Source organism: Chrysochloris asiatica, unplaced genomic scaffold (assembly GCF_000296735.1).
Source record: "Chrysochloris asiatica unplaced genomic scaffold, ChrAsi1.0 scaffold00010, whole genome shotgun sequence".
Classification (NCBI taxonomy): Eukaryota; Metazoa; Chordata; class Mammalia; order Afrosoricida; family Chrysochloridae; genus Chrysochloris; species Chrysochloris asiatica.
Genome location: NW_006408528.1, coordinates 22,092,224 through 22,104,946, shown reverse-complemented (window position 1 = coordinate 22,104,946; position 12,723 = coordinate 22,092,224). Strand labels below are relative to the sequence as shown.

Genomic DNA, 12,723 nt, shown 5'->3' with positions numbered 1-12,723 from the left:
ATGGATTGGCAAAGTGGCAGCATCAATGGGCTCAAGCATCATTAACAATTGTGAGGTTGGCCTAGGACCGGGCAGTGTTTGGTTCTGTTGTGCATGTGTCATAGGGTTGCGATGAGTCGGTACTGACTTGACGACACCTAACAACAACAATGTCCTAACATAGGAGCCCTCGTAGCGTGGTAGTTATCAGTCTGGCTGCTCACTTCAAGGTTTGAAATTACCAGCCGTTCCTCAGGAGAAAGACAAGGCTTTCTACTCCTGTAAAGATTTACAGCCTTGGAAACCCTATTCAGGGTCACTATGAGTTGGAATCAACTCCACGGCACACCACCACCATGTCCTAGCATGTATACTACAGCTATTGTTGTTAAGTGCCTTTGAGTTGGTTCCGACTCATAGTGACCCTGTATAAGGTTTCCAAGGAGCAACTGGTGGATTTGAACTACTAACCTTGTAGTTAACAGCCCAATGCCTATCCTACAGTGTCATACCAGCACTCCATACTATAGTTGCTGGTGGTGGTATACCATGGAGTCAGTTCAGACTCATAGCAAACCTGCATAGGGTTTCTGACACTGTAAATCTTTACAGGAGCAGAAAGCTTCATCTTTCTCCCCCAGAACAACTAGTAGTTTCGAACTGCTGACCATGAAGTAACCTGTAGGCTACCAGAGCTCCCTAGACAGATAGATTAGATAGTTGTGTTAAGGGCCATCAAGTTTTCTTGAAACACAACCACAACCCTTCATTTACATATTGCCATGCCTGCTGTCATGCTGACAAATAGCAGATGTGAGCAGTTGTAACAGAGACGTATGTCCTGAAAACTCTAAAATATTTACCATTCAACCCAGTACCCAAAAAGTTTGCTGCCCTCTGACTGCAACACTGATATTAGTTAATAACAATTATATTAATATCAATTAATTTTCTTTTCAATTACCCTTCCCCATCTTAAATGCTTTATGAGAACTTCTTTCATTTATGATCCTAACATGAACTCATATGAAATGTTTAACTAACAGAACTAAAATCCAGCATGAGAATAACCTCTCGTCAGTCAGTACGAAAGGAAGCTCCATTTTAGCTTCCAAGGAATGAGTAAGCGGATGGGTTTTTGGTTTTGTTTTTTAAATTTGCTTTCCTTGGGAAATTTTTTTTAGCACAGTCTTGATTTAGAACTTGAGTCTGTAAATCTAAGACTATGCTCATTGTTACTATAAAATACATGTGGCAGCATTTCAGGTCCTCTGAAGAATAACCTACACATCTTTAGTGTCAAAAGATAAATGTGAAGAATACCATGACAACATAGCCAATGGAGTCCTCTGCTCAACCCAACTCCCAGAAAGAAGATTTTCATGAGGAAGAGAGAAATAATTTGCACATTATCCTCCCACTAGGAATGACAATGAACCACATGAATTAGTTCTACTGATAGAAGTTAAAAGATACTCAGGTAGGTCTTAAGGAAGCACATTCAATCATGACTCACCACGTGGAGACTTGAAGACCCCTGTTAGTACATACTTGGACCCAAGCAATTCTTCCATATAACCCATTTAAACCACCTTCTCTCCTTGGCAAGAAAATAAAGATAAAAGTCTACCTAAAAATTCTATGAAATATTTTAATCCTACAAAGGACTTGATTACTATTAGGAAAATCAACAATAAAATTCAGCCTTTTTAATCAACTGAACACATATCAAACTGTTGAACATTGTGACGTGACATTATTTATCCATAGAAAACGTATCCTCATTCAATGGAAAATAAATTTAAGTATGTCTTGAAAGACTGAAAGACATGTTACAGGCAAGAGTCAACCCAATGTAGTATTCAAGACATCAAAACTGTGCCTATTAGAAACATTTTAAATAGCCTTTTCTTCTACCAAGAATAGACTTTTCCTTAGGAAAAAAGCAAAAATGTCAATTAAGTTATGGAAACATGATTAATTTCTTTATGCCTTTCAATATTCCACTGCATTTTACAAAGGACTGACATTCTTTAAATAAAGAACCAATTCATTCCAGTTCAACCCCTACTGAGAATTAGCCTTTCCACCCCAGATATACTAAATCAAAATCTATATTTTAACAAGATCCTGGAGATTTATAAGAATCACCTGATGATGGTAGGGTGTGTGCCAAGTTGGTTTTGACTCATAACAACTCTCTATAGGGTTTCTGAGGCTCTAAATCTTTACTGAAGCAGAAAGTCTCTTCTTTCTCCCAAGGAACAGCTGACAGATTTGAATTGCTGACCTTTCAGTTAGCATTGAAATTCACAATCCACTACACTACCAGCGCTCCTTACAAGAATCACCTAGGGATATTGTTAAAATGCAGATTCTAATTTAGTGTATCTTGGGTGGAAATGCAAATTCTCACTAGAGGATAGAAACAGAATGATCTGGTTTGACACCCTACATAAAATAACGTGAACTGTATAGGCAGAACTGGCCTGAATATTCTCTTCACATACTTCTTTAGTACTTGGAATAAAACGACAAACCACCAGGATGCAACGGAAAAAAAAAATACAGCTCCTTTCCAAAGATGGTACTGAGCTGACATTCTATTTAAGAACTAAAATTAGAAATAAAATAAAAAATTTCTCACTATCAATTCTATTTTCAGAGATTCATTAAAATTTAAGTCATATTTGACATGTCAGAGATTTTAGCCCAGTGACAGAAAAAAGAAGTGACTCGGGAGATCATCCCAATTATCTCTATGGCTTGGAACACGTGTTGAGCACAGCTGAAAATGAAGAGGGAAGTGACAGGTGGAAATGTAGAGACTTCCTGACTCTGTCCAGTCTTGTACAGCTTTGCCAGGGTACCTCTGAAAGAGTGTATTTCAAATGTATTTTCCTTCCTCTATTTAAATTTTTATCAAACAGGGAAAGGCTCATCAGCACTCCAATGCCAGGGTTGTTGTTGTTGTTAGGTGCCATCAAGTCGGTACCGACCCATAACAACTTATGCACAGCAGAACGAAATACTGCCAGATCCTGGGCCAACCTCACTACTGTAGCCACGCTTGAGTCCATCAATGCTGCCACTAGGCCAACCCATCTTGTTGGGGGTCTTCCTCTTTTTCTCTGAATTCCAGGGTAGAAATCAATAATGCCAAAATAATTTCTTCTTTATAAAAAAATTCAAGAAAGTAAATACCAAAAAAAAAAATAAATAATGGCAACCTCACCTATAGTTGTGTATACACAGTAGAGATGTACACAAAATAAATGTTCATTCAACAATGACAGAATGGTCCAGTGTTTCACATACCAGCCAAATAAATGCAATTATTTATTTTTTGCCCATTTTCCACAAAAATAAAGACATCACTGGGTGAGTTGCAAGTTACAAGGCATACCTCATTGAAATTCTTGGGACAAAATATCCAACAAACCTGCCCAAATACCCTGCCTCTCTCAGCCAATCATTGGTCCGTCTGAAAATCTGGATTAAGATCTATAAAGATTACTGTGTTTTGGAAACAAACCAAATCACTGTAGTATTCATTAATGGCCAAGAAACTCCCCTTTTTCCAAGTTCTAAAACAATTGCTTTTTACACAAAATTGGCCAGAACCAACTTCATTCAAACTTCTTTCAACAAATATCTACACTGTGCCAATACTAAAATTCCATCATAGGAACTACCACAATTATTTGGATCATTTTTGAATAAGAACAACAACACTTATTTCATTAACTGCTAATTGTACAACCACATTCTGATTATAAATACAGTTATATGAAATATTCCAAAATTGAATTCCTGCTTTCTTGGCTTCAAAAACAAACAAAAATTCCTACAAATCATAATATTTAATGTCTTGTACAAGAAAAATAACTATATAATCTTTGAAAATGATGCTTGAAGTGGGATAAATGTCCCACATCCATTTTCTGGAGACCAAAGAACTATCCCAAAACATTTTTTACAATTATCTGTACTAGAGATAAAGCCATCTCACTTTTTATGCAAATGATTTAACCAACAAGCGATCTGACTCATTTTCATTTATATCCAAAGCACTACATAAACTGTTTTAAACCATTTGACATCTATGATAGTGCCAGGTCATTTGTATGAATGGAAACTTGAAGGTTCTTGTCTTTTTATTTATTTATTTTTAATTTCTATAACACTTTCAGTCAAGCTCTTCTTAATATTTCAAAGGAGATTTTAAATTTAGATAACCCAGGCACACGGTGACTCTTCCTAAAAAAAATTACTGGTAACTTAGATTTCTGAAATCAAGAGAAGATACCCTATGGAAAAATGAAAAATTTATTGTCATTCATTGATCACCATTATTGATACAAAAGATGCTTTAAGGTCTGTCAGGAAAATAAATAATGGGAAAAATAATGTATACCATATTTTTTTGGGTTTTTTTCCAAATCTTTCCCAAGATATAAACAGAGGAAAGAATTTAATGGGATCACAATGCATATGCTCATACGTGCCCTCCAAACCACACTTTTTTTTCCGTAGGCATTAGAAAGAATAAAAGTTATCCATTAATTATACGGCATGCATCAGCAGTGCACTGGTGGGTTTAAACTGGGTTTTCAGTTATGTTTATGTACAGATAAATCTCTTCCTGAGTTGAGCTTCATCTTCAGTTGAGACCCAAATCACTTGCTTTCCTTTTCTGGCAAGGTACTTGACCATGTGATAAGGCAATCAGACATTTCAACCTCCTTCCCTTTTCAGCAGGTTGGTCCTCCTCAAGGTGATCCCCAATGTGACAGGTGCCAGGACAGGTGCCAGGTTCTAAAATGTGGTCCTGTAAAACTAGAAAGCAGGTTTCTTTGTTCATTAGTCTGAAGACTACAGAACTGTCTCATCATATATTTGGAGATCTTGAGGATTTCAGCTGAACAGATTCAAAATGGTCTTCTTTCTCCTATGGGGCAAAAACACAAAATCAACTCACTATAATTCCAATATGATTTTAGGATCTTAAGTGTCCAGAAGGAAATCATTTCAATCTCTGTACTTGTCACTTATAATTAGGATTTTACATTTTAAAGTGGGTGGCAGGTATAAAACAGGGTGCCTGCCTTGAAGGGTTCTTTTGATGCCTAGGAGATAAGAGAGACAAATCCAAAATAGAAATACATGATTACAAGATATATCAAAAGATGCAGCTTTGCTTCCTATGAATAAACCACTAAGGAAACACTTAAACTGGGTGCTTATAAAGGTAACTTGCTATGCTAAGGGTAGACAAAAAATAATTGACAGAAACGAAATATTATCAAGATAACATAGTCTTAATAATACAAAAATGGAAAGGACAAGTAAGGAAAATATTAATGTACTATAACAACATTTAGGTTCATAGATGTATGTTAGAAAAAGATTCTTTATACACGTCTATTAAAGGAGTCCTAGTTGAGTAACAGTCAAGCACTCAGCTACTAATTGAAAATTCTGTGGTTTGAACCCACCAAGTGCTTCACAGAAAAAAGACATGGCAGTCATCTTCTATAAAAATTACATCCCAAACCCAAGCCCATTGCAATGAGGCCATTCCAACTCATCGTGATCCCTCCTACCTTTCAGCTAGTAGGCCAAGCACTACCAGAGCTCCTTTATGAATGTCATAAAGATTGTTGTTGCTAAGCAACAGGGTTTCCAAGGAGCAGCTGGTGGGTTTGAACCACTGACCTTGCAGTTCAAATCGACTTTGCAGTGCAATTCATTATCCTGCAACACCACACCAGGACTCTGTCATAAAGATCGTAGCCCAGGAAACTCTATGGATCAGTTCTACTCTGCCCTACAAGGTTGATATGATCAGAATTGACTTGGTGGCTCACAAAATAATAGCATATCTACTAAAGATACTAGACAAGCCACCCTAGATATAAATTAAAATTTTAACTCAAATATATTATTTCTGGTATTTCTTAGATGATAATTCAAAACAGTCTACTAAAATAAACTATTCTTTTTAAAGATGAAAAAGAGAAATAAGAGGTAAGCTTTCCAAATACTGTTGAATGATGATGCATGGAAAGGAATATAATCATTGCAATAAAAAGGAATACAATAGGATGAGCACAAAACCAATGATCTCTCACGTAAAATATCACTCAATTCACAATAAAAGCTTTAAGGAAAAAAAAAAAAAAGAGGTAGGCTTTCCCTCAACATTTTGTTAGAGTAACTAAAAATTTTTAAGTCTCATGTTGATCTGTCATAACAATGATTTGGGTATAACCAATCATAATTCAATTGCTTATTTAGTACCCACAGTGTTCCAGGAATGGGGCTAGATTTTGTTGTTGTTGTTATGTGCCATAGAGTCAGTTCGGACTCATACCGACCCTGTACAGGGTTTCTGAGGCTGTATATCTTTATGGAAGCAAGAAGCCTCATCTTTTCTCCATGGAACAGCTGGTAGTTTCGAACTGCTAACCTTGCAGTTCACAGCCCAATTTGTAACCACTATGCTACCAGAGCTGCTTGGGACTAGACTTTAGAGATACAAAAAGGAGTACAACAAAATGTCTGCTCTCAAAGTGATCCCACTGTGTGACAGGAAAATACTTTAGGTTACTAGACATCAAACAAAACAGGAATATGAGGTTTATTGTCACCTTTCCTTCAAGAATATTAGATTCAAATTTTCTGGAAGGAAATTATGTTGATTATGCTCAAGTTAATATTCAAAGTGAAACATTGAAAGGTCTTTACAAAATCATTTTTGGTTCACAGGACTTAAGTCACCATGTCCAGTGCTAACAGTAGATTTTGCTCCTGTCACTGATATGGTAGGTCATCTATGTTGTTATTGTTGTGAAGTGCCATCAAGTTGATTCTGACCCATAGCAACCCTGTATAGGGTTTCCAAGGAACAGATGGTGAGCTTGAACCGCAGATCTTGTAGCTTAAACAGCTTTGCAATCTGGCGCATTAACCCACAGTGCCATACCAGGACTCCATCTATATGTACAGTAAACTGACTGGGGGCTTCCTGATGGCAAAAACTATCTCCATTCTTCCTTTTTACATTCCTAAGACAAGCAGCAAGGAGCTCTGGTAGCTTAGTGGTTACAAATAGGACTGCAAACCTCACGGTCAGCAGTTCAAAACTACCAGCTGTTCTGTGGGAGAAAGATGAGGCTTTCTGCTCCCGTAAAGATTTACAGCTTCAGAAACCCTGTACAGGGTCGCTATGAGTCGGAACCAACTCCATGGCACATAACAACAACAAGAAGAAGACAAGCAGCAGTCATGAAATCAAACGATGTATTGCATTAGGCAAATCTGCTGCATAAGACCTTTTTAAAGTGTTAAAGAGCAAACATGTCAGCTTGAGAACTAAGGTGTGCCTGACCCAAGCCATGGTATTTTCAATAACCTCATATGCATGCAAAAGCTGAACCGTGAATACGGAAGACCATAGAAGAATTGATGCTTTTGAGTTATGGTGCTGGAGGAGAATATTGAAAGTGCCATGGGCTGCCAAAAGAACCAAAAGATCCGTTTTGGAAGAAGTGCAGCCAGAGTGCTCCTTGGAGGCCAAAATGGCCAAACTTCATCTCTCATACTTCAGACATATTGTCAGCAGGGACCAGTGGCTGGAGAAGGATATCATGTTTGGTAAGGTGGAAGGTCAGAGAAAAAGAGGAAGACCCCCAATGAGATGGATTGGCCATGTGGCGGCATCGATGGACTCAAGCGTGGCAACAGTAGTGAGGTTGGCCCTGGATAGGGCAATGTTTCATTCTGCTGTGTATAGGGTCGTTATGAGTCAGTGCAAACTCAATGGCACCTAACAACAACAACAAAACATGACCCAGGGCCAGCTTAATGGTAGGTTTTCAATCAATGATTATAAAAGTGTATTAAAACACAGCATTGTAAAAGGAAAAACTGGATTGTAACTCAAAGATGTGACTTCCAGTTGCTAGCTAACACTCCATGGACAAGTAAGCTAACCTCTCTAGGTTTCGCTGACTGGTGTATTAAATAGGGAAGCCACACAAGATTATCCCTTCCAGCTCTAAATTCAAGAATCTACTCAAAAGTCAACTTATCCCAGAAGTTTCTGCTTAGCTTGTGGCTATGCTCCCTTCTCCTCTTTGTTCTAAAAAGCCCTACTCATTGTTTTAGTGTCTGTGTGTGTGTGTGTGTGTGTGTGTGTGTGTGTGTAAGAGAGAAAGAGATTGATAGATTTGTACAACAAACTAGATATTCCTTGAGATAAAGGTTTGTGTTCTATTTGACAGATCCTTAGAACCTGCAGAGTGGCTAACACAAAGTACCTCATAAATGACTGGAATGAACAAATGAAGGAAACTGAAAATATAAAAGAAACAAATTTCTTATCCCAGACTCAATAAAACAAAAAACATATAAAGACCTATGACCCTTTGCAAACTATATAACCAATAAATGACATATTCGACATTAAAAAAGATAACCCAGAATCCATCATATTAAACCATATGTTCCAATCCAAATCAAGGCAGTTCTAATTTATCATTCTTTATGGATTTTTCCCATTTGAATAAACTGTGGAACATTATTTTATTAGAAAGTTATGTGGCAACCAAGAAAGAGTAAAACCACATACATGCATACATGTATTTATACATACATCTTTGCAATCGTTTATATGTTGTTGTTGTTATTGGTGCCCTCAAGACAGTTCCGATTCATGAAGACACTTTGTGGGATTTCTGGGAGGTGACTGGTGGGTCTGAACCACCAACCTTTCAGTTAGCAAGCCAGTGCTTATCCTATGTGTTTGGGGGTGGGAGGAATTAACCGAGTCCTTACTCACCTTTGTATCTAAAGTAATCCCTGGCACAGTTGTTGCAAATGCATACTTTACAAAGAAAGTCAGATAATGTGAGACTAGAAATTACACCAATACAATGCAATCAAATCTGTCACAGTGATATGTAGAGTTACTGATCTACCAAGTAGCACATGAGTGTCCAAAGTAGGACATAATGTAAGTCAATTATGTTTCATCTTGAACTGCATTTTATGATTATTGTTAGGCATATTTGTTTTAGCTTTGCATTTGATTGGTTGATCTTTATTTTGGTTTAATTTTTATTTGCATATTGCTTAAAAGTTGCGTGGCACTGTAGGATAAGCATTGGACTGCTAACCCCAAGGTTGGTGGTTCAAGCCCATCATCCACTTTTCAAGGTCTCTGTGAGTTGGAACTGACTCGACAGCACTTAACAACAGAGTGAATGGGAGTACTGGTGTGGCGCTGTAGGATAAGCACTGTACTGCTAACCAGAAGGCATATATTTGGGGGTGAGAGGGTTTTACCAAGTCCTTACTCATCTTTGTATCTCATGTACACAGCGGTGTCTCAATAATTAAATGATGGATGACTGTTTGCCTAAATGAATGGATGAGACTTTTCTGTGTCTTACTATTTTATGTTGGACCTATGTTTCCTTTCCTATTCATGTTAGCTATTCAACATGTGGATTGGTATTCATCTGGAAATTCTTCCTTTAATGTTATATCAAAACTAAAAACCATGAATATAAAAATAAATACTGTATTAGATATTTAAAAAGTAAAAAAAGACCCACGACCTAGTGCAGTGCTAGTGAAATACAACTTAATAATGTCTGACTTTTAGAACATGTTGTTGCTATTCTTCAGTGTCCTCAAGTTGGTTTCAACTAATAGTGACCCTGTATAGGGTTTCTGAGGAGCAACTGGTAGGTAGGTTTGAAACACCAACTTCACATTTGCCAGTCCAGTGCTTATCCTATAGCACCACACCAGGATTCTAGAGCATAGATTATAATATATAAAATAAAGCAAACTGCATGGCAAAATCCTTGCTTGCTGAAAGTGAAGAGGACTTAAAATATTTACTGATGGAGATAAAAGAGCTCAGCCTTCAGTATGGATTGCATCTCAATGTAAAGAAAACAAAAATCCTCACCACGGGACCAATAAACAACATTATTATCAATGGACAAAAGATTGAAGTTGTCAAGGACTTCATTCTTCTTGAATCAACCATCAACACTCATGGAAGCAGCAGTCAGGAAATCAAACAATGAATTGCATTAGGCAAATCTGCTGCACAAGACCTTTGTAAAGTGTTGAAGAGCAAAGATGTCAGCTTGAGGACTAAGGTGTGCCTGACCCAAGCCATGGTATTTTCAATAACCTCATATGCATGTGAAAGCTGACAGTGAATAAGGAAGATCGTAGAAGAATTGATGCTTTTGAGTTATGGTGTTGGAGAAGAATATTGAAAGTGCCATGGGCTGCCAAAGGAACAAACAGATCTGTGTTGGAAGAAGTTCAGCCAGAATGCTCTTTGTAGGCAAAACTTCGTCTCTCGTACTTCAAACATATTGTCAAGAGGGACCAGTTGCTGGAGAATGATATCATGTTTGGTAAGGTGGAGAGTAAGAGAAGAAGAGGAAGACCCCCAGCGAGATGGATTGGTAAAGTGGCAGCATCAATAGGCTCAAGTGTGGCAACAATAGTGAGGTTGGCCCAGGATCGGGCAGTGTTTCGTTCTGTTGTGCATAGGGTCGCTATGAGTTGGTACCGACTCGGTGGCACCTAACAACAACAAGCGTGGCACAATAGCTAACAAATTTAAAAACAGCTTTTGTTCCAAGAAACCACGTAATAATATGGACAAACACTGGAAACAGCAGATACCCATCAGCAAAACAATGGCTAAACAATAGAATGGACTCCTGGTGGTGCTGTAGGATCAGCACTGGACTGTGAACCACAAGAACGGTAGTTCAAACCTGTTAGCTGCTCCTCAGAAACCCTATACATGTTGCTATAGGTCGGAACAGACTCCATGGTGCTTAACAACAACAACATACAATAGAATAATACTCAGTAACAAAAAGGAATCTACTAATATTAACACAACAAGGTAGACGTGAGTGAAAGAAAGCCTTAAATAAAATATTACATTGTTATTGTTAAGTGCCTTCCATGGGTTCTGACTGTGAGGATTTAAATCTTCATGGGCGCAGAAAGACTCATCTTTCTCCCACAGAGTGGCTGGTGGGCTCAAACTGTGAACTTCATGGTTCGCAATCCAGTGCTTATCATATGGAGCCACCACACTCCCCAAATATTACATTCTATATGATTATAATTATTTGGAATTCTAACAGGTAAAACTAATCTATGGTTTTAAAAAACCCTGCAGTAGTTATCTTCAGAGGATAGGAAGTGATTGTACACACAAGTGTATATATGTCACAAAAGCCCTTAAATGGTATACTTGTGATTTGTACATTTCACTCTATGCAAAAATTTGACCTTACAAGCAGTCACTTTTTCTTAAAAATCTTTCCTACTGTCTAAGCACTTCCCTCACTACTGCAGCAAGGCCCTTTGAAATGGAGATTCATGGACTCAAGACAAGAGTCTTGGGAGATAAGTCCCAATGGATGTCTTGTAATAAAATCACTGATGGCCCTTTTTTGTAGATAATCTTCTCAACTACATTTACATAAAGGAGTTGTGAAGATGAAGATAGTGTCTCTCTGGAGTAAATGTTCGTCATGCTCATTACCTAGTATTAAAGATTCAGGTTCCCCAAGCTAAGGTTTGTATCCTATAAAGGAAACCACTGTGTGTCCAGGTGTCACCTGATCCTCCTTTGCTTAGTAGTCCTGTGGAAAAGAAGGTTTGAAGAATAAAAGAAAATGCTAATATTTTGGCTACTACTATTTCTGTAAGTACTAAATTGCGTTTTATCTCTGACCTAGGAGTATCGTGTTTTCAAACATATCCATGAAACTGCCAGGCTAACTAGTCACCTAGTAAATAGAGTAAAATATTACAGTCTTCTAAGTTTTTACTGTTGTGATGATAAAGATGGGAAATTGACAGAGACATGGTTTTCTAGGAGAGAAAGGAAGAGGGCCTCATATACTGATTAGTCAGATATGGAAGAAATCCAGAGGAATTGATGGTAAATGTGTGGTGCTGTGGGTTACTGCGCTGGACTACAACGTTGGTTTGAACCACAAGGTAAATGGTTCAAGCTCACCAGTCACTCCTTGGAAGCCCTATACATGTTCGCTATGGGTCAGAATCGACTCTATGGCACTTAACAACAAGCAGCATGCTAACCAAACTGTATGGTCATTCAAGCAAAAAATAGCCACCACTTATGCAAAGCCATTTGAACTGCAAGGTCAGCAGTTCAAGCTCACCTGTCGCTCCTTGGAAACCCTATATAGAGTCACTATGGGTCGGAACCAACTCAGTGGCACTCAACAACAACAACATGCTTTTTGGAAACTTATCAGAAGTCCTAAAAGAGTTTTGTAACGTTAGCCATTCAGAACAGAGGACAGGTCAAGAGGTCAAGGATCAGAAAGAGGTCTGCCTGTAGGCACAGCTGAGATCAGGCTCATACCTGAGCACGTCTGATCCTGAACTGTAATCTTTTAGCTTCCTTAAGAAACCTCACAATATGAATTTGGTCTGTGTGTTCTGTGTGGTCACTACAATAGATGACCAAACCCAACTGAGCAGAGAGTGATGTGAGAGGGACAACTTGTGTCCAAACTGGTACAGCAGGTTGGAGAGAGGAAGCATGGGCTGACTCTCCTCTTTCTCATTTGAGAAGTTAGAGATGATGTCTACTTACAAGTCCATTTCACAAGGAGGAAGGCAACAGCTCCAGGACAGAGATGGACAGCACAA

General features: G+C 38.1%; 1 protein-coding gene across 1 annotated transcript in view; it reads right to left on the bottom strand.

Annotated features, from left to right (window-relative positions):
- Positions 1–4,440: 4,440 nt before the first annotated feature.
- The window catches only part of KIAA1324L (KIAA1324-like ortholog), a 215,538-nt gene continuing 207,255 nt past the window's right edge, over positions 4,441–12,723 (bottom strand). The window contains exon 22 of the mRNA XM_006834333.1: positions 4,441–4,930. Coding sequence (XP_006834396.1) covers positions 4,871–4,930 — 60 coding nt within the window. The 3' untranslated portion in view covers positions 4,441–4,870. The remainder of the gene's footprint in view (positions 4,931–12,723) is intronic.